General features: G+C 37.2%; 1 protein-coding gene across 2 annotated transcripts in view; it reads right to left on the minus strand.

Annotated features, from left to right (window-relative positions):
* Positions 1–24,010, minus strand: part of FAF1 (Fas associated factor 1) — a 506,672-nt gene that overhangs the window by 250,183 nt on the left and 232,479 nt on the right. For both annotated transcript variants that reach the window (XM_050802190.1, XM_050802198.1), the window contains one exon: positions 8,684–8,789. In XM_050802190.1, the coding sequence (XP_050658147.1) occupies positions 8,684–8,789 (106 nt within the window). The remainder of the gene's footprint in view (positions 1–8,683; positions 8,790–24,010) is intronic.

The raw sequence follows: 24,010 nt of genomic DNA on the forward strand, positions 1-24,010 counted from the left end.
ACTTTTCAAGATTTTAGCAAACAATTTTAGAATAGGTCTTATTTTCAGTCAATCACTACTTTACTGACCAATAAACTGATCATTTTTCTTGCAATTGATTGTGGAAGAATAGTGCCTAATGCATACAGGGGTACTCTAATACTTAGCCATGATAATCCAGTTTAAAAAGCTAAATATTTAATAACAGTTCTATTGCTTTTAAAAGGTGGGGGGCTGTGCTATAGATATTAAATAAGCCCAGAAACTAATTTTGCAATTATTCATGATAAATAATATCATTAACATTCTCTGGGGCCCCCTAGCCTACTGAGGTGACCCTGTACAAAGATTCTGATTGATCCTATGTCTGTCTGTTTTGGTTAAGCTACAAGGCTGTATATAGGAACAGCTGCACTTTGGGAGCAACTTAAAACAAATTTCATCTTAGTGGCATCTAATCCAGTGCTTGGTACAAGACTCATGGAAAAGTCAGTGTCAAAATTAAACAATGCCGGCTTTGCAATGAGCAGATGCTTTTGCCTTGCAGCTGTAAAACCCTAGAACAATCCAGTACTCTACTGTCTGGTCACGCAATGACCACAAAGCAAGGAATACATTTTGTCATTTATATAAAATGTTTACTACAAGCTTTTAAAATATTTTTTCTCCCAAAAAAAAAAAAAAGTTTTTCAAAATAATAATAGAAATACATTGAGGGTAATAAGATACTACACTATAGCCCTATATTGAGCCGTAGGATTTTTTAAAAGAACATTAATCACAAAAAGTATGTTTGAAAAAGAAAAACTGCTTAACTGTTTAACACTGAGTCATACATGAGACACCTTAGACAAAAGAAAAATTACCATAACCAGATGTTTTAAGAGGTTGTAACCAAATAACCTTTGGCATATAAAGATAAACATGTAAATAATTTTCTACATGCAGGCCTTATCTTAATATGCCAAGTCTTGGTCCAGCTTATATTTATGAGCACTTTATATTCACTTACCCATCCTGTGGTTTAATTCCGTGTGTGTGTGTGTGTGTGTGTGTGTGTGTGTTTGTTTTACAGAGGGTTGGGGAGGAATGAAGAGGTTACTATTTCTTTTCTTAGGACTGGAAGATAGTTAAATGTTAAAATACTTCTCAGCTTAAGTAATGTGGTACTTACTACATCTATGAAGAAATTATAGCCTTTCCCAACACAGACCCTAGGAAAAGAACCTTATCTCTGGCATTCAGGAATCTAGGAGTTAATATTTTAATACTGAAAAAGAAAAACCTCTTCTTCATGCATGAGGAGCACTGTTTCTGTGAAACCAAAGAATCAGCCCCATCTAAACAAGTGAAATAAGTGACTACATACATGGTCGTGATCAATCCACTTCTGCTAACTAAGGTTCTGGCTTTAAAGATAGCTTTTTATTGTACCTACAAGAAAGAAATCTAGTACCTTTACCTTTATTTTAAATGGTCTGCTGCAAAAAAATTTCTGCAGTGAGTATTGCTTAATCTTTCATATTTTTTCTTGAAATGTTTTTCTCCCCAAGGATATCAATTCATTAATGCCTCATTACTTATAAATTTCATTGGATATTTTGCTGGTGGAAGGTTTGGGAACTCTCCTTATATCCCTCCTCACTCTAAAACTCACATTTGAATGAGCACTCCCAAAGTATGAGTACATTAATATGAATCAAATTTTATTTTAAATATATAAAAGGCATGCTACCCTCTCAAATGAAGTATTTGAGAAATAAAAAAGATTTTTGTGGTTGCTTGTGCATTTCTGTGTTTTATTTTCTAAAACTGTAATTAAAACTTATTGACATAAAAAACATATTGATGCAATATGCCTTTTAAAATATAAATTCTAGGCATTCATTTGAAGAGATAATCCAAACTTTAAAAAGACCATGAAACTTTTACAATTATCATTACGCACTATTGGTGTAATTTTGTTGTATTCTTTGATAATAGCTATAATTAAAATGAACTGGAACATGGTGGCAGTAATATATGCCATCAAACAAAAGTAAACAATGCCACTAAAATATATCACAATAATTAAATTTAGAACTACAAAAACATAAAAAGCGGGTGATATATATTCCTATATTTGATTCCTTGTGTCCTAACCTACATAGTTTACAATAAGAACTAATTATTTTACAGTGTTAGTATTCCAAATTACAGTACTATACGTGAACAGCTTTAAGGATAAGGAACAACTACAAATTTGTACAACCTGGACAAGTTTTTTTATCTCATAACTTTGGTTAATAATCAGAATTATGATAACAGAACTGTGTGAAAATACTGTTTGAAAGCATATTCCAAATTAAGATTATTAATTATACAACTGCAATTCACACTTAATGTGCTTTACTGCATTACATATTTTTATAGGACCATCTAGAGATTTGCCAAAAATGGTTGGCTGAAACGAATGGTTCTCTTTTAAGTGCATTTTATCCCTTTAGGTTCACACAATAACAGCAATATATTTTTAAAGTATATATTTTACTCAAAAAATACATAAATAAGTCACAAACCAAAAGCTAACAGATGTGTGACTTCTAATTAGTTATAATAATCTCTCCTTCAATGCCATTAGAATGAGCCTTTCTTTTCTTTTGAAAACTAAAAAAGCTTTCCTTTGAATTTTAAACTGTCAGGGTGCTTCAAAGTCAATGTACAAAATCTGCTTTGATTAAAATTTTAGACATCTACAGTGATAACTTTATGAAAGGAAAATATTAAATTATAATTATCCTAAACAGACACAGTCTTGTGAAACTAACCCTACATTCATGTTAAAACACAAAGAGTTGAATATAATGAATTTGATTCATCCTCGGACACAAAGCTTCATCACAGTAAACTCAGTCAACTGTTGCTCTTGCGCCTATATTCATGGTGCTTAAATAGCGCACTTTAAAACAAAAAAAACTCCAATTGGCTTTTCATACATCCACCCTCCCCAAAAATAACGCACTTGAAAAACTCAAATGATATGAAAGGCTTCAAGGCCTCTTTTCTCCCTTTCATACCCCCTTTTTTTTTTATTTCTGTTTGCAGTAATCTGCCTTTCTCTTTCTCATTGCTACAGAGCAAGCGAGGAGGCTCAGAGCTTTGAAAAGGGGGCTCAGTGTGTAATGGGTCCACTAGAATTAATTTACTTGCACCAAATCCATTGAGCACAGAGGTTCTTTTCCCCCCTCTCTCTCTTCTCAAATCATTTGGAGTCGAACGCAGCCCCCGGCCTTTGTAATTCTAGTAAAGCACTTAAAGTGCACAGTAGGTGTTCATGAGGACCATCTGGTCAAAAGCAAAACAAGCTGCTGATTTTGCCTTTGAATAGAATGAAGCAAGTGTGAATTAGTCTCTTCAATTAGCACTATTACAACCTGTCAAGTGCATATTGTAAAACAGGATTATTACAGTATTGGTCACCAGTGCAATTATTTACTCTCTGCCTTTTCTTGCATATAAAAAAATCTTATGTTTATTAGTTTCTGATAACTGAACGTAATTTCTCTTAACCCAGGCATTTCAAAACTACCAACACACAAATCACAGATTATGAAATGTGGTCAGCTATGATGTTTGATACACATATCTTAAGTAACAGAAGGCTAAAGATTGCTCTTAATTCTTAAAATGTCATTGCTTCTATCATCTTGAAACGCAGGTAGACAAATACTTATATGGGCCGAAAAAGAGATCCAATCCAGATTATTCTAAAACACTTCCAGAGAGGGGAAAAGACTTGTCAGTTCCAAAGAGCTGCGTTATAAATATTAAATTTATTACCTCAGGGGATAATTTATTAAGAATCACAGGAAACCTCAATATTTATAAAATGATCCCTACTGATTTATTTATTTGAAGTGGTATGATTTCAACAGATCTCAGTTTTCAAATGCAACTTGAAACTAATAATATATATGCATATTTAAAAGATGCGTAATCTTCTTTTCTGAAAGCTGAATAAAGGCTTGAATTCACTGCCCAGTTGCAGAAGAAATTATCTCTTTCATTCTTGCTAAAATGTCATTCGTGATTTCAAATTTTAAAAAATCAAACTATAATATATGTTAATTAAATTGGTTCATTCTAATTGATCCAATATATGCCATTTATCTTGCAGTAAAAACAAACCACTCACACTTTTAATTAAATAAGCACACAACTTAATTTACCCTCTTGCATATGCACATTCTCAGTTACTCTACTCTTACTTCAGTTCTGTGCCAGCAACCCCAACCCTCCCCATACTGGAAAACAAAACAAACAAACCAAAAAAAAACACCCAATACTTAAAACATTTACAGAAAGGCCATGTTAGTTAAGGAGTTATAGTCAACCCACTACTAGAACATCAATAATTAGCACAATCTGTAAAAGACTACATATTTTAATTACTGTTACTGGCCACCAGCATTAAAGGAGAATAGTCCAAAATATACGCTAGTCAACCAAGTTAAGAAAGTAGCAAGTAGAAAAATAGACACAACACACAAAATCCGACATTAGGTTCAAATGTTCAGAATCAGAGTTAGCCTCATGATTACTTAGCCAAGATTATTTTTAAGGATTGGTATAATCTATGTATTTAGTTCATTCAGTTCCTAAGACTAATTCAACTCTATTGGCTTCTCACTTAATCACTAGTTGGTACAACGCCGTAATAGTACTGAAATGTTTTACTACTCCCTGCAAGATACATCTTTATAGGTTGTCAATTTTCCCCTTTCATGCCATTAAGAACTAAATCAACATTAATAAGAACAGTGAGAATTCTGGGGTAAAGTGAAACTTGGAAGAGGATTTAAATAATTCCAATAAGCTATTCATCATGCTTCTTGCTGTAATAGGTAAGTAATACTCCATGATTCTGCACTAAAAATACTTAGGTTTCTTATTGTTATTCTGGGTCATGTGTATATTCCTTAAATTTATATGACATCTACAAAGAAAACAATATTTTGCCTAACAGAAGCTTTTGCAGTAGTAAGGCCGATAACAAAGAATCAGTTTCCAAGAAAAGTTGGCTTGATTTCAGGGACTTCATATCCTTTTCCACACCTGGGTTTTGGATTTGCTGAAAGCAAATCAATCTTTTTTTCCCTTTAATTTAACCCACCCCAAGCGCATTTATAACCACAGATCTTTAATAGTATTAGTGAGAATTGCTAGAATCTGCTCAATAAACTGTTGAAAAATCTGAATTATCAGTGTAAAAAAAATTCATTAAAATAAAGTAAGCCTGTTTAAATATAAGGAAACTCACAATTTTAAAGTGTGACAAATAGCTAATTTAGGACTCAAAAAGGTTGAAAAGACAGACTATCACAGAATTACTGTTGCATTCTTTGATTTTTTTTACAAGCTGTTTGGTCATAACGGAAAAGAGAAAAGATTTTTCTTCTTAAGACTACTTGCAACTCTCTCCATTCTGACCTTTTTATACTGTCACTGCTTTCTCCTCAACTAGGAGGATAATGTAAGTGGAAGGATTTGTACAGAGTTTTTAAAAAACAAAATCAAAATGAAAACCCTCAATAACCAACTGGCTTAAATTAAAATCTAGAGCACCTAAAGGACACAAGTCACGCATTGTGAGGCAGCAGACCACAAAGCCAGAATGAACAAACACTTGAACACCTCTTGGTTTATCACCATTAACTTGCAATGACCATATGGTCATTGAATGGTTTATTTGAAATTCAAACTGCATTTTAGTGCTATTTTCTAACTCAGTATTTTTAAAAAATGTACTTTGTTCTAATTAAAAGTTGAAATCATAGTGCCTTTTTCAATCCTATTTCATTTAACAGAAATTTCCCTCTGGGTGAAAAATAGTGCAAAGTTTTCTTTTAAAAATGCAAGGTTTTCAAAAATTAAAAAAAAATATATATATATATATATAAAATACACTAAAAAAATGACCAGGAACTTTTGTGTATTGAACATTTTTTCCTTTCCTTCAATTATATTAGTCAGGATTTATTCTTGGACCTATTAATACTGAAAAGAAATTCTTGAAACTGGTGAGATAGATTAATTTACAATTTAGCACATATGGTATCATTAAGCTTTCACATTAATAAAAAACAAATACTAGCATTATAAAATAAAACTACAAAATTGTTTCATAATTATATTTTTATCTTGATAAAATCAAACTAAATTTCCAATCATGCAACAAGAAAAAATGTACATACTTAAGTGTCACTGTGGATTGAATAGCTGTAGATAAGAACACCTTGTCCTTCACCTGAAACTACCCCCTCCATCACAGGTGTTCCACAAGTTGAAGCAGAAAAGTCACAGAACTAGGCCCAGAGAAGTCCCACATCCTTTATCTAAGTTGTACAGAATAAAACAGCCTATGTGTACCTGTCTACTCACAGAGAAGCAAGTGACATAAGTAGCAACTGCATTTATTTGTTCTGGGCAAACTAGCATTTAAAAATATTATTTTAAATTTACTTAAAGGGAAAAAAAGGAAAAAGGAGAAGAAACCAAATTCTTGACAAGAAATACATAAGAATATCTGTCTTGGCAAAAATATTTCTGGAACATTTTAAAAATGACATAAAAATGGTATAAAAATGATTTACTGTTTTTAAGTCCTTGAAGCTTAAGATATATTTGATAATCTAAATAGCAGGCCACGGAGAACAGTTTCAGCCAACTGTGGCACACAATGGCACATTTACAGAATTTTAAATATTTCTTTTAATAATTGATGTAGTCATTTTGAATCATTCTGCATAGGATATCAGGTGTGAGCAGATTGCATTAACGCTGCTTAAACATTTCAACTTGTCAGTATGGCCAACTCGATTTCGGAAATATTTGCAGTATTTTCCCATCGAAACAGTAATAAAGGCAAAATAAATATATGCCACTACTTTATAATCACCGAACATTAATGAATATTTTATGTCTTTTTAAATCTCCCTGTTTAATTTAAAAGGGTGAAATTAAGTCTCCTCCCTGCAATATGCCAATTATCTGTAAATCAAACAATAACTTGGCCATTATGCTCCTTTTTGTTAATATAAGAGAAGCTAATTTGAAAACACTGAATGGCATTTTTAGGCTATCTGCTGAATAGTCCTTTCTGCCCTCTTGTGGGAGAAAGCTGAAACACACTCAAATAACAGAAACTGGGGGTGGGGGGTTGAGAGGGTGGCAGCAAAATTATGGCTAGAAAATTCAACCCCAAAGGAAAAAAAAGCAAACTATATTTATTCATCACGCATTATACTATTCTTCAATTTTCAAGTCAGCAATAAAATGAATTTACCTCTGATCTTTCTTTTGTTGGTTAAACTGAAGTTATTTTAAATCTAAATTTCCTTGTTTCATTATATTCACATACACAATTTAGATTTTATTATCCTGTAAAATTTCAGATGCTATAATAACTCGGAGGTGGAGCCACAGCAAAACATTATTTCTACCAGAAAAACACAAATGATTCTTTAAGGAATTAAGTTTCTTAATTTAGAGAATAAAATACTCATTATGGAGGTTGAAAATGAAATTACAATTTATACATATTTAAAATCCTGAAAAAAATCAAATAACGCAAACCTATGATTCAGTTTAGGAATCAGATCAGAAAAAAATTTTAAAGACTTTAGTTTCTAGTCAATAAACTATTCAAGTAATCAATAAAGAAAATAAACCAAAAGCAATGAGTTATTCATGTCAAATTCAGAAGCTGAAATTCATTAACACAATATAAAAAAGGAAACCATTAATAGTCTACAGAAACAGTTCATATATTTCTGAAAGAAAACACTAGGGTGAAAACTTATTCTTTCACAATGACATTGATTATTTTAAGCAATGTAGTCTAAGAAAAAAATTATAAAATAATCCAAGATTAAGCATGATTAATTCTCTTCAGAAAAAATTAGTAGACAAATGACTGTTGCTTTCATAATTTATAAGGTGTAATACAACATAGTCATCATTTCAATGTTTCTAAACATAAGTCCTGTCATAGCCTTAAATATTCCCCCCACCCTCCATGGAGATAAATTATTAGCTTTTAGGTGGGTGGGGCCCAAGGCATACCAAGAAGGTACCTCTTCTCTCTTGGGGGAGGTTCTCTTTTGAAACAGTGGCCCTGGTTGGTCGTGCTGAAGACAATATTGACACTATAAATAGACCCTTCTCATATTCTAAGCTAAAAGATAGTCTCCAACAGCATCTTAGGAATACTGCCCAAGGGCAGGATTGAGCTGCTTAAGAAAAGTTCCCCCAAATTCCTTTTAGAAACAGGCAGAGTACACAGTATAAATAATTATTAGAGCAACCTTTCAAATAAAATATAAGCATCCTCCAAAATGAATGTTGTCAACAATTTCCTAAGTAGTATTTCTAATAATGACTATAAAACCATGAAATATATTACGTAATAATCAGTTATTTTTAAGAAGCGTTTCAAGTTGACTAGTTTAAAAATTATCAAGAGTTCCCATTTACATCTTTCTTTCTAGGTCAAGTCATTTAGTGTATCTACAGTAATCATTGATGCTCCAGTTAATTAAAATTTAAGAACCCAATAATGAAACATAAAGAGAATTTCCAACCAGAACAGATAAGCCCTCTTTAACAGGGTCAACATTAGCTATAATGAGCTACCTTTATTTCTTAGCTGTGAGACATAACTCACCTCTTGAATAGTACTGCTTCCTGAGAAGTTCAGGTTGTACTCCCGCTGGACTTCTCGGTGGGTGATGATCAGCATGAAGTTTTGATTTAATGACTCCTGCAGGGCACTGAAAGGGTTGAAAGAAAAACAAGGAACTTAGAGATGAACAAGTTCTAGCTTGCTTTACAGCTAGCTGCAAAAACCCCAGGAGTACCCTAACCTCCACACAGGCATGTCCGGGCCCAATGTTATCATATTTTCAGCTCCTAAAGGCAAGAGAAGACACTGAGAACAACCAAGGGGAGCTAACCTGTTAACTCTTTCTCTACCAAGGTGTTTTTAAATTTCAAGTCTAAATGCCTTGTATACTTAAGAATTTTCTACAAGTCATATATGCTAATTCATAATATCTGCATATGTATCTCCTCCAACAAAACTGTCAATTATATCAACTCCAAATATGCTACTAAAATGTATATTCAAAGACTCTGCTTCAATTCCAAGTGAAATAGCTGTTCTAGAATAACAGAAGTATGAAGCTATTGTTTATATTCATGAATGTTGTATAATATAATAGGATTTCAGTCAAAATTCAGAAAATATTGAAATCTACAGAACTTTACTTGCTATGTAAAAATTCATTCAAAATAATTGTGCTTTCACTTAGGACTCAGTAATACACAGAACTTAGAAACTGGAGAAATCATAGCAACATTTTGTAAAGTCCATAACAAAGTTCCAAAATTTAGAAACGTATCAGAACCATGAAGAGTATATAAAATTAGTGACAAAAAATAAGAAACATAAGTCATGGTTCTATTTTTTTCTCCTCCTGAAACTGTCAATTATATCAAATTCCAAATATGCTACTAAAATGTATACACAAAGATTCTGGTTTAATTACAAGTGAAATAGCTGTTATGGAATAATAGAAGTATTAAAGTAATATTAAATGAGTATTAAATATTAGAAACATTATTTTCATCACTATTGAAAATAAAGACCTATCACTAGTATGCCTGAATAATTTCTACTGCCTGTCTCAAGTGTAATTTTGCCATGCCTATGGTACCAGGAAAATATTTTGGGTGTGCTCCATGGTTTTAGCCTTCAACTTTCCTCCTTTGCTCATCTGTAACTATGTGATGAATACACAGACAACATAAAGATTAGAATTAGACAGATAGGCCGGGTGCAGTGGCTCACGCCTATTATCCCAGCACTTTGGGAGGCCGAGGCCGGCGGATCATGAGGTCAGGAGATGGAGACCATCCTGGCTAACAAGGTGAAACCCCATCTCTACTAAAACTGCAAAAAATTAGCCGGGCATGGTGGCAGGCGCCTGTAGTCCCAGCTGAGGCAGGAGAATGGCGTGAACCCGGGAGGCGGAGCTTGCAGTGAGCTGAGATTGTGCCACTGCACTCCAGCCTGGGTGACAGAGCAAGACTCTATCTCAAACAAAAAAAAAAAGAAGAAGAAGAATTAGGCAGATACTCTGTCTGCCCTATTGTCTTCCATAGCGTTCACAGCTTATAGACAATACCTAGCAAGCACCAACATACATATCATGAAATATTACTAATCAAAATAAAAGGAAATCATACCCAACTAAAATAGAATTTCTTGAAGCAAGGACCTTTGTCATTATATCCTTAGAAATTAAGCATAATGGGCTGGGCGCACTGGCGCACGCCTGTAATCCCAGCACTTTGGGAAGCTGAGGCGGGTGAATTGCCTGGACTCAGGAGTTCGAGACCACCCTGGGCAACATGGTGAAACCTCGTCTCTACTAAAATACAAAAAAAATTTAGCTGGGCGTCATGCTGGGCTCCTGTAGTCCCAGCTACTTGGGAGGCTGAGGCAGGAGAATCACTTGAACCCAGAAGGCGGAGGTTGTAGTGAGCTGAGATGGCACCACTGCACTCCAGCCTGGGTAACAGAGGGAGACTCCGTCTTAAAAAAAAAAAAAGAAAGAAAAGAAAGAAATTAAGCATAATGTGTGACACACTGCAGATAAATATTTACTGAATAATGAATGAATTGTGAATTTCTAGAAGGCAAGAGTCTTATTCATCTTTGTATCTCACATGGAAATGTTGCCTTCTGGAAAACTACCATGGGAGTTAAAACTTGATGACTTGCATTGTTCCAGGTGCTAAGGAGCTGCATGCACCACCACGCCCAGCTAATTTTTGCATTTTTAGTAGAGATGAGGTTTCACCATGTTGATCAGACTGGTCTTGAACTCCTGACCTCATGATCCGCCCACCTCAGACTCACAAAGTGCTGGGATTACAGGTGTGAGCCACAGTGCCTGGCCCGCCCCTGAAACATTTTATAATGGGAACTGGTAAGATATGACTTACATTTACATTTATATAAGATTATTCTGGCTGCTCTGGCTACAGAGAGCAAAGACTGGAGGTAGGGAAAGCAGACAGGAGGCTGGTTCAGGAAAGAAGCGATAGTAGCTTGGACTAAGGTGGTAGAGGCAGAGATGAAAAGTTGTCAAGTTCAGAATATATTTTAGAGGTGGAAGTCAGACCACTTACTGAGGGAGTGTGAGAGAAAAACATAACCCCAAGGTTTCTGGCCTAAGTAAATAGGAGAATGGAATTACATTTAACAAGAAAAAGTGGAATAGTGGCAGGTGAGGTGGAGAAATTGAGAGCGAAGTTTTCGTTCAAAATTTGAGATGTCTACTGAGATGTTTTGAGATGTCTATTACACAGTAAAAAGAAAATGTCATGTACAGTTGAATATAAGACTCAAAGATCAAGTAAGAGAGCCCAGAGCAGGCGAGTCAGTAGCATGTAGTCAGTTTTTAGGCTTCGTGGCCAAAATAAATTACCTAGAAAAATAAGTGACACAGAGAAAAGAGAGGCCTAGATGGAACCCTAGGGCATTTCAGTCATTTGAAATCAAGCAGAGGAGAATGAGTCAGTTTAAAGGAGATTGACAAATCTTTTTATCAAAGGAGAGAAAAGAAAAATCAAGAAAGTCTAGTATAAGGGAGCCAAAAGAAATAACTGTTTCAAATAGGAGGGCGGGATCAATTATGCCAAATGCTGCTGAGACATTAAAGGTGGGAAGGGCAGAAAAATGACCACGTTCAGGAGGCAGCAAAAAGCTCAATGTGAAGGCTGTGTGAGAGAAGTCTACTGGGAAATGAGGCTCAAACAACAGATGGTGTCAATGATCAATATATACATGTTGAATGAATTTGGAGACAGAAGTGGTAATGGAAAGACTTCTTGAGGTCTGAAGGCCTTTCCAAGGTAGATCTATCGTAACTATTCTTCAAAACTGGTTTTTTCTCTAGAGCTTGTCTGACATCCCCTCATGTCAAAAACATGCTCACTACAATCTTTGTTCATATTGTTCTTATCCTCCTTTCCTTTGCTCCCTTCCAAATACTGCACAGCTTTTAGATCACCTTTCAGGACTCTACTTGGGTTTACTAATGACCTTCTCTTCTCCTCTGAATCACTGTATCACATACTTTATCGTCTTGTACAGTTTGCTTTGTTTCATGTGTGGTTACCCTGAATTCTAGACTATATGTTTTTATCATAACTGATTACTTATCAGTATATCCCTTGGAAAGTAGCACACTAGAAGGTGATTCAATTCAACTGTATAAAGATTCAAGAAATACTTCTGCATATTCTGAACTGCATACAAAGAACTACTGATTATCATTTTTTTAAGCCTACCTGAGGTTTCATTTTACTCACAAAATTATACTTCTGAAAGGTTAACTGCCCCTGGTCATCAAGCTACAAAGAGGTAGAACTATTTGTCCCTGATCATCAAGCTATAAAGAGGTGGACCCCAGTCCCTAACCTATATTTGATTACATGTTCTTCAAACCTGAGCATCCTATCTCCCAAAAGGCTAGGCTGCTTGGGTGATACAAGGTGAACAAGACTCCTGTCTGCTAGAAGTCTACCACTCATTCATTCATATAATTATTTGATTCCTATTATCTATAATAATACAGGAATAAAAGAAATCACTGACCTCAGAGAGGTTCAAAAAGATGTTAAGATTGTGGAGAAGGGAGAATGCTTTAAAGTACTATCAAGAAAAATGGATAATAATTTGATAAGTAGATACAGAGGATGATTTCAGACATAGAACAGTGCAGAAATGAAGATGGGGGAATATTAAGAAACGTGTAGAAAGCAATGAGGAAGAAGTGTAAGGAGATGTGAAGAAAGGTTTGTGAGAGAGAAAACCTTAACAATATTAAAGACCTCCATTATGGAGGGCTTCAAATGCTAGGCTAAGGAGCTCAGAGTTCCAGAAGTCTGGAGGATTATTATATAGATTTTCTTTTACCTTTACATAAGAATCTATGCATACGTTTAATATTTTGAGTGCCTGCCTCTGCAATTCCTTAGATATGTTCCTTGATCTTGACTGGCAGACGTGTGTAATAACTTTGCAAACAGGTTTGCCAGGACCAGTTTGACCGCCAGACTACTTTAGAACACAAATTTTGTCTAGTTCTACAATTCCTGGATAGCTGTGGAAGAGGGTAAGCTGGCAAGGACAATATTTATGGCTTTAAACTGCTTTGGAGTCATAAAGCCAGATCTGAATCCCTGATTCACTACTTGCTAGTTCTTTGACCTCGACAAGTCATTCATTCTTTCTTCCCCCAAAACATTCATTCTTTCAACCGTATTTATTGAGTGTCTACCATATAAAATACTCTATTTTTGGCATTTAACTACTCTGCAAATTCTTAGAAGAGGATGATAATCCTTCATTCACAGAATTATGAGTATTATATTTAAAAAGTCTTTTTTTTTTGAGATGGAGTCTCGCTCTGTCACCCAGGCTGGAGTGCAGTGGCACGACCTCGGCTCACTGAAACCTCTGCCTCCCGGGTTCAAGTGATTCTCCTGCCCCAGCCTCCTGAGAAGCTGGGATTACAGGTGCGTGCCACCATGCCCGGCTAATTTTTTGTATTTTTAGTAGAGAAGGGGTTTCACCATGTTAGCCAGGATGGTCTCAATTTCCTGACCTCGTGATCCACCGTCTTGGCCTCCCAAAGTGGTGGGATTAGAGGCATGAGCCACCGCGCCTGGCCAAGTGAGTTTTTTTGTTTTGTTTTGTTTTGTTTTTTTGAGACGGCGTCTCGCTCTGTTGCCCAGGCTGGAGTGCGGTGGCACGATCTTGACTCACTGCAACCTCCACCTCCCAGGTTCAAGCAGTTCTCCTGCCTCAGCCTACCGAGTAGCTGGGATTACAGGCGCGCACCACCACATCCAGTTAATCTTTATATTTTTAGTAGAGACAGGGTTTCACCATGGTGGTCAGGGTGATCTTGAACTCCTGACCTCGTGATCTGCCTGCCTCGGCCTCCCAAAGTGCTAGGATTAGAGGCGTGAGCCACCACACCCGGCCAAGTGGGAATTTTTTTTTTTAATTATTATTATTATACTTTAAGTTCTAGGGTACATGTGCATAACGTGCAGGTTTGTTACATATGTATACTTGTGCCACGTTGGTGTGCTGCACCCATCAACTCGTCGGCACCCATCAACTCGTCATTTACATAACTCCCATTGCAATCCCTCCCCGCTCCCCCCCCCCTCCCCATGATAGGCCCCAGTGTGTGATGTTCCCCTTCCCGAGTCCAAGTGATCTCATTGTTCAGTTCCCACCTATGAGTGAGAACATGCGGTGTTTGGTTTTCTGTTCTTGTGATAGGTTGCTAAGAATGATGGTTTCCAGCTGCATCCATGTCCCTACGAAGGACACAAACTCATCCTTTTTTATGGCTGCATAGTCTTCCATGGTGTATATGTGCCACATTTTCTTAATCCAGTCTCCAAGTGGGAATTTTTATTGCACATAAGTTATAAGGTGAGCTATTACAACTTACTGAAAATAGAACACTTTTGAAGGGTACTCATACTTTAAAATCTTACAGTGATAATGAAACATCAGCAAAAGGATCTACAGTGCTTTCGTAGCAGTTACTTTTCATGTTTTAGTTCTATCCCCTGGCAGGAGTTCATACAGAGTAAAACCTTGTTTTGATCACCAAACATAACTGTATATTGTACCTAAAGTTATCCAGACTGACTTTTTTCTTATTTTCTTTTTTTTTTTTTTTTTTGAGATGGAGTCTCGCTCTGTCACCCAGGCTGGAGTGCAACGGCACGATCTTGGCTCACTGCAACCTCTACCCCCTGGATTCAAGCGATTCTCCTGCCTCAGCCTCCTGAGTAGCTGCTACAGGCACACACCACCACGTCCGGCTAATTTTTGTATTTTTAGTAGAGACAAGGTTTCACTATATCGGTCAGGCTGGTCTTGAACTCCTGACCTCGTGATCTGCCCGCCTCAGCCTCCCAAAGTGCTGGGATTATAGGCATGAACCACCACACTCGGCCTGTTCTTTTTTACAGAGGTCTTGCTTGGGGCTGATTCTACCACATTCATGCTCCTTTTGAGTACAGTTTGTTTGGAGGAGTCAGATAAGGGTATTATCTTTAAACTTAGACTCTAGCCTGATCCATTCACTTAGCCATTAATAATAATGACTAACACTTAACAAGTGCTACCACATACCAGGCATTAGGAGATTCATACCATTATGAAGTTATTATCATAATTTCCATTTTACAGATGAGGAAACTGATGTTAAGTTACTTGCTTAATTACTGTCATACAAAAAAGTACCAATGACCGAGGTCTAACTTCAGGCATTACACTCTTATGATTGGACCTCCGGGTATCAAGGAAGTGAACACAGTAAGATCACATGTCTGCCTTTATTGAGTCTACTCAGAGATGGGCAAATAAGCAAACTTGCAATTCACATAAGTACCCCTGTGCTTCTAATACCGATTTTCCTAAGGTGCTATGGAAACACAGAATAACAACTAAATTAGATCAGTAATGCTTTCCACAGAAACTGGCATGTGAACTGCTTAAGTTTTGTTTTGTGATGACTCTAAGGAGAGGGGGTAGTGGGGAAGGCTGTAAGAAATATGCCATGGTTGCTGTGCTTGCTAGCTCACACCTGTAATCTTAGCACTTTGGGACGCAGAGGTGGGTGGATCCCTTGAGGCCAGGAATTTGAGACCAGCCTGGCCAACGTGGCGAAACCCTGTCTCTACTGAAAACACAAAAATTAGCCAGGCATGGTGGCACACGCCTCTAATCCCAGCTACTCAGGAGGCTGAGACATGAGAATTGCTTGAATCCGGGAGGCAGAGGTTGCAGTGAGCCGAAATCGTACCACTGCACTTCAGCCTGGGCAACAGAGACTCTGTTGCAAAAGAAAAAATAATGCCATGGTAATCTGTATAATCTGCAAAGACTTTTTCGCTAAAATGTTATCTAGGCAAACTGATCCTAGCTTCTAAAGCTAACTATGAGTTGAGTCCTTAGCTGCAGCATCCAGGAGCAATTTTCTCTCACACAGTGCCCCCTAATTTAGGTTGGTTATGCTAGTTAGCCACGGTTAAGCCACCTTGGAGCAGTCTTTTACCTTCAAGTTGGGGGGTGCTGTGGCACACGCCTGTAATCTCAACACTTTGGGAGGCCAAGGTGGGTGAATCGCTTGAACCCAGGAGTTCTAGATTAGCCTGGGCCAACAAGGTAAAACCCAGACTCTACAAAAAATACAAAAATTAGCCCGGCATGGTGGCACGCGCCTGTAGTCCCAGCTACAGGAGGCTGAGGTGGGAGGACCTCTTGAGGATGGAAGGGGGAGGTTGCAGTGAGCTGAGATCACTCCAGCCTGAGTGACAGAGCCAGACCCTATCTCAAAAAAAAGAAAAAAGTTTATGCTGCTTCAACTTTTGATCTTCAGGGTCAAAAGGATGAGTATTAACCAAAGAAATAATGAAACAGTAAGATATAATGAAACAGTTTAAAAAAAAAAACAAAACAGTATGCTTTCTTTTTCTTTGAGACAGTCTCTCACTCTGTCACCCAGGCTGGAGTGCAGTGGCGTTGCACTGCAACCTCCGCTTCCCGGGTTCAAGCGATTCTCCTGCCTCAACCTCCCTAGTAGCTGGGACCACAGGCATGTGCCACCATGCCTGGCTAATTTTTGTATTTTTACTAAAGACGGGGTTTCACTATGTTGGCCAGGCTGGTCTCGAACTCCTGACCTCAGGTGATCTGCCCACTTCGGCCTCCCAAAGTGCTGGGATTATAGGCATAAACCATTGCGTCTGGCCAAAAAACTGCATGTTTTCTTTTCAATTAGAGGGAGAAGAAAAGATATAAGCAAACGTAGAATCTTTTTAAAAAAAAAACAAAGACGAAGTCTTGCTATGTTGACCAGGCTAGTCTTCTCCTGGCTTCAAGTGATCCTCCTGCTGCAGCCTCCTGAGTAGTTGAGATTACAACCATAAGCCTCTGCATCCACTGCATCTGGCAAATGTAGAAACTTTTTTTTTTGAGATGTAGTCTTGCTCTGTCGCCCAGGCTAGAATGCAGTGGCACGATTTCGGCTCACTGTAACCTCTGCCTCCTGGGTTCAAGCAATTCTCCTGCTTCAGTCTCCCTAGTAGCTGGGTTTACAGGCACCTACCACCGTGCCCAGCTAATTTTTTTGTATTTTTCGTAGAGATGGGGTTTCACCATCTTGGCCAGGCTGGTCTCCAATTCCTGACCTCGTGATCCACCACGCCTGGCCCGATGTGGAAATTTTTTAAAAGCAGTTTGAATTTTAACTCAATGCAAGAAATGGTTTTGACAGACCATATAGTCATTCTCTCCTCACTCGTTTAAATTTTTTTTTCTCCATTATGATTTTTTTTTCAATTGAAATATTTGCATTATCTTCGCCTGGGTGTCATGGCTCATGCCTATAATCCTACAACTTTGGGAGGCTGAGGTGGGTGGATTACTTGAGGTCAGAAGTTCAAAACCAGCCTGGCCAACACAGTGAAACCCTGTCTCTACTAAAATTTAAAAAAAAAAAAAAAAAAAAATTAGCTAGGTGTGGTGGCGGACGCCTGTAATCCCAGCTACGCGGGAGGCTGAGGCAGGAGAATCTCTTGAACCTGGAAGGCAGAGGTTGCAGTAAGCCAAGATCGTGCCACTGCACTCCAGCCTGGGCGGCAAGGTGAGACTCTGTCTCAAACAAACAAACAAAACAAAACAAAACAAAACAAACAAAAAAACCTCCACATCTTCACGAACCCTCGGACGCTGGAGCTGGGTATCAGCTTTTTAGCCAGCTTTTGTAGTAACTGCCTTTGACCTATTCAAGAAGGAAAGTGGGTATGGAGTCCCAGCCACTCAAGAGACTGGATATCCCCCAAGAACAGCTTGGGTTAACAGCTATGGACCCTTGGAAGATGAATCAAATTCTTCTCCTCACTGGTTTTTCTTCGCAAATTCATTTGCTCTTATTTTTCTAATAACTCTAAACTCTGTCTATTTTCCATGTTCTCAGAGTCCCTGGGCAGACAGACACAGCTTGATTTCAGAGCGGACGTAGGCCAAGAAACCATGGCATTGAGTGTCCTGAGTCCAAACAAATGATGTTTATATACACATCCAAATTTGAAGAGAAAATGTATTTCTTTAGGTTTCAAACACCGTAACAGAAATAACACAAAAATAACCTGTTGCAAAGTTCATATATATATATATATATATATATATATATATATATATATATAAAATCAACAAGGACACAATTTGGTTTCTACAAACAGAAAAATACTATTAAAACTGACAGTTCTTCCTCTACCCTCAGATATAGACTGAAGTTAATGTTTAAAATATAATCAGAATTATGTACTTCGTCCCTGGGGGCTCCAGTGCTATTTGTAACAAAATAAAATGAAAGTTAACATTATTAAACACTTAGTATGCAAAATGCTAAACATTTTCACATACATCACCTTATAATTTTTCCAGGCTGTTTCTTAATTTTAAAAGTGAAGGTGGCAGGGTGGGAGCCAGGCACAGAGCTGTGTGCCTGTAATCCCAGCTACTTAGGAGGCTGAGACAGGAGAACTGCTTGAGCTCAGGAGTTTGAGACCAGCCTGGGCAACATAGAAAAGCCCTGTCTCAAAACAAACAAACAAATAAATAAATAAATAAATCTGGCATGGGGGGTAGGGAGAAGTAGCATGTAACAGAAGATACTATAAAAATATAGACAGATAACCACTTTGAAATTCTCAGTACCATTACTAAGCATTAATACCTATGCCATTAACAGTTCTAGAAATCTTTTTAGTAAAACTTCTTTTCTCTACTCTCTTCGTTGTCCACAAGTCTTATGCTTCCAATGCTCTTTCATTAGCAGAATGTCCATCTAGCTATGCCTGGGGAGTTCCCATTCCAATTTAACTACAAATATTTATCAGGAACAGAGAGGTTACCTGTAAAATACCAGTCTTCTAATGAGTACCAATGTAATTTTAATTCACTAGTTTAGTTTATACATTTTACATACTCCTCCACATTTTTTAAAAAGGGGGAAAATCAGGTATAGCAAATTTTAAAACATAGGCCCTAATAAATTTGAAAGTCTAGCACAGGTATTTATTTATATATGAACATACAAAGCCAATATATTATTAGCTTACATATGTCAAGTATTGATGAAATCAGCAACAACACAAAGAAAATAAATATAACACTCTTTACTGTCTTGACTGAGTTCATATCTCATTCAGAGAGTACTTCTGCAATCCATATATGAGAAAGCACAGGGTTATTTTAATACACATAGTAATTTTTCAAGGTGAACTTAAGGTTGCATTATGTTAGTAAAACAATCCACTTTATTAATTCCTGATGAAGACGAGGAATGACTTCCTCCTGCCAACCAGCAGCAGGCCCATTTCACAGGGTACAACAGTAGTAGGCAAACTGTCTTGAACCAACAATAATCATAGTAATTTAAGGATTTTCTCTCTAGGAATTCCTTGAATCAAGAACTCCCTCTTAAAGTCTTTAGTAGAGAGAAGAATTGGCTAAACTAACCCATAGCCCACCTATTAATACATTAATAGTACTAGGGGAAGCACTCACTATTATAAAGTATACATCAAAATTAAACAACTAGACTAGGAAAGATAAATTCATACTGAGAGGTGAAGCCAGCTGGACTTCCTGGGTTGAGTGGGGAGTTGGAGAACTTTTCTGTCTAGCTAGAGGATTATAAAATGCACCAATCAGCGCTCTGTGTCTAGCTAGAGGATTGTAAATGCAGCAATCAGCCCTCTGTAAAACCACACCAATCAGAGCTCTGTGTCTAGCTAAAGGATTGTAAATGCACCACTCAGCACTCTGTAAAATGAACCAATCAGCAGGATGTGGGCGGGGACAAATAAAGGAATAAAAGCTGGCCACCCCAGCCAGCAGTGGTAACCCACTTGGGTCCCCTTCCACGCCGTGGAAGCTTTGTTCTTTCGCTTCCACATTAAATCTTGCTGCTGCTCACTCTTTGGGTCCACACCACTATTAAGAGCTGTAACACTCGCTGCAAAGGTCCGCAGCTTCATTCTTGAAATCGCGAGACCACAAACCCACTGGAAGGCAGAAACTCTGGACACATCTGAAGGAATAAACTCCAGACACACCATCTTTAAGAGCTGTAACACTCACTGTGAAGGCCCACGGCTTCATTCTTGAAGTCAGTAAGACCAAGAACCCACTGGAAGGAACCAATTCTGGACACAATACTTGGGCTTCAGGGCTGCTATGAACTGAATGTTTGTATACTTTCCAAAATCCATACATTGAAGCCCTAACTCCCAATGTGATGATATTTGGATATGGGGTCTTTGGGAGGTAATCAGGTTTAGGTGAGGTCATAAGAGTAGGGCCTTCATGATGGGATTAGTGTTCCTATAAGAAGAGAAAGACAGATAAGAGTTTTCTCTCTCTTTCTGCCTTGGGAAGACACAATGAGAAGGTGACAAAGCCAGGATGAGGGACTGATTTTGTCAGCACCATGGTCTTGGACTTTTGACATTCACAAATAAAGGGCTATTGTTTAAGCCACCCAGTAAACAGTATCTTGTTATGGCAGCCCAAGGTGACTAATATAAAGGCTTTTAGGGCCTCTGTATTCATAGTACTCAAGTAAACAGCTGCCATGAGTTCAACACAGGCTTCTAATGTACAAATCCAAATTGAAATCTCACTCACTAAAATCCCATTTAATAGGATATCACAGAAAGCAATACACGTTTGTCAAAACTCGTATAACTCAGAGACACTTAAGACCTGGCTGGGAGTGATGGCTCATGCCTATAATCCCAGTACTTTGTGAGGCTGAGGTGGGAGGATGACTTGAGGCCAGGAGTTCAAAACCAGCCTGGACAACATAGCAAGACCTCATATCTGTAAAACAATTTTTAAAACAATTGTACATTTACTGTATATGAATTATAACTCCATGAAAACATTAACCATAAAAAAATGCCTGAATAATCGAATAGTGACCATTTTGCAGTTACATAGGCCCTATACTTTTAACTTCAAAAATACAATCTTTTTTTTTTTGTTTTAGACATAGTCGCGCTCTGTCGCCCAGGCTGGAGTGCAATGGCATGGTCTCAGCTCACTGCAACCTCTGCCTCCTGAGTTCAAGCAATTCTCCTGCCTCAGCCTCCCGAGCAGCTGGGATTACAGGAGCCCGAGTAGCTGGGATTAACACGCTCAGTAAATTTTTGTATTTTTAGTAGAGACAGAGTTTCACCACGTTGACCAGGCTGGTCTCGAACTCCTGACCTCGTGATCCACCTGCCTCAGCCTCCCAAAGTGTTGGGATTACAGGCGTGAGCCACCGTGCCTGGCCGCGATCCACTTTTAGTCAGTGTAAATGGGAACCATGGACTTGCTGCATCAAGTATAGCAAATAACATATGTCCACTGACACATATGAGCTGTCAGCAGTGAAATTATACTTCTCAAATCAGTGCTGTGTGTGCTGTTAAGATGAATAAAGTACTAACATCAATACAGTGATTGAAATCTCATTTCATTCCTGCTATGTGCATATGTTCTTTTCTTGCACTGTATATTTTAAACAAAAATAATTTAAAATTGGCTTGTAAGGTTCATTTTCACTAGATTTTATTTTTTAAATATGGCCTGATAGTGAAGCAAGAACAAAGACTTTACTTCAGATTACTGTGATTATTTAATTATAAAAATGTAAGTAATAATTTTAAAATGTAGTATTGAATTTTTCATTAATACTTTATCATTTATCTTTCCAAACGCCCTAACATTTTTTTCTCTCTCTTGTCTCTTTAGGAATATTTTGTGATCTACAATATTATTTTTATCTCTTTAGCTACATCAAGATTTTAAATTAAAAAGCGTGACACATGGCAATTTAAATTTCCTTTCTAAACTTACAGAGTCATATGAGCTCTTGTCAACAAAAGACCAAATTTACCATAATTATGGATTATTTACACTAAAACAAAATAAGAAATCAATATGTAAATGTAATGTTTGTTGTAGCTAATGCAGCTAGCAATGACAGATTAGGTTCAAATAGCAATCAGTTTGAAAATCTGGCACATATGTAAATGAGCTAGGGCCTTGATGTTTACATTAGATTGTATTTCATTCAGGATTTTTAAATTGTCTCAGGAACAGCATAAAAATAAAATGTTAATCTTTCCACTATAAATATGATTTGAGCTCTCATCACAACTGAAATTAGGTTTTGCTCCTGTCCAGCTAAACTAAAATATACTAGTAATTCTGAGCTGCAGATGACATCATTCTTAATTAACACTCTGCTACAGTTGTTAACATCCTCCAAGACACCATGTTATCATCACCACAAGTTCTGTAACAATCTTAAAACCATGTTTAACGAAGGCTGGCCTCTTACTCTACAGCTACTTTTAATTGCTTTCTTTGCTGGCAATTAAGCATGTCTAGATAAATAAACATTTGGTTTCACATAATTTATAATAACATTTTTCATGATGATTTCAAAGTTCACGTGGCCTTATGTCTATAATTACTGTTTAATCAATATAGTGATATATTGGATACAGCAAAATGTATTAACCAAAGTATGTAAAATTAATCAAAATGTGGTAATTAGTGATGATAGTGATATATTGTGATGCATCAAGTAGTACATGGCAAAACTGTCAAAACAGAATTCTACCCATCTAGACAAAATATGAAAAAAGCAAAGAAATATGTATAGATATATCAATGTTTGCTTCCTAGTGACCAAGTTTCTGACTATCCGTTAAATCAACCATAGAGAATACCTGCAGTTCCTTTTCAAAGTATGATGCTAACAAGCTAATCTCAGTAGTCACTGAACTATCACTAGGCAGTAAACTGTATAAATGGATTTGGTACTTCACTCCAATTAGATGTGTTGTGATCTCCGTCAGTGCTTTAATTGAGGACAAGTTTCTTCTTTCATCCAGAGTGCATAACTTTTAGGAAATGTCCTCTTCTTAAAATTAACCACCTTTTTTTTTTTTTTTTTGGGGGGGGGGGCTGGAGTGTGGTGGTGCAATCTTGGCTCACTGCAATCTCCACTTCCTGAGTTGAAGCCATTGCTTTGCCTCAGCCTCCTGAGTAGCTGGGATTACAGGCCTGCACCACCACACCGGCTGATTTTTGTATTTTTAGTAGAGACGGGGGTTTGCCATGTTGACCTGGCTGATCTCGAACTCCTGACAGGTGATCCACCCACCTTGGCCTCCCAAAAAATGAGCCACTTTTAAGTAGCCACTTATTAAAAAACATTTACCAGCCCAGTACTTTCAAATTTCACTTTTACAAAATCTAACAATAATGCTCACTACAATTAAATTTAAGTTGAACAGTAATCACAATGTACTTGAAATACCGATTATATCAATTTATTCTTGAGAAATGAAAATACTTTAAGAATAATATATCAAATCATGCATTGTTCTAATTACAATACTGGTAACTTAAAATACTTTTATAGATAAATATTGACAGAGTTCAGGAAATGCCAACCCCATAATGTGACACTTTGGTATGCTGATTACTTTGAACTGAGGGCACCTGGGGCACAGCTGACACAGACACAGGCTTTCTATGAGCTCCCCTTATCTGCCTAAAGACAGATCCTCCAAAAGGAACACAACTGTCCTGAACCCCCACCCTAGGAATCTTATCAACCAGCAAAAACTAACTCATGTCACAGAAGAGGAGACTGAAGGCTGAAACCATACCCAGAGAGATGATCACCTGTTCTTCTGGGGGCTGCTCTGAGACCACTTTTATTACCTGAGAGACCTTTTATTTGTATAATAAGACAACCTTTATTCACCATACATTTCCTCTCCTCACCCTCTCATAACTTGTATCACCACCGTC

Source organism: Macaca thibetana, chromosome 1 (genome assembly GCF_024542745.1).
Source record: "Macaca thibetana thibetana isolate TM-01 chromosome 1, ASM2454274v1, whole genome shotgun sequence".
NCBI lineage: Eukaryota > Metazoa > Chordata > Mammalia > Primates > Cercopithecidae > Macaca > Macaca thibetana.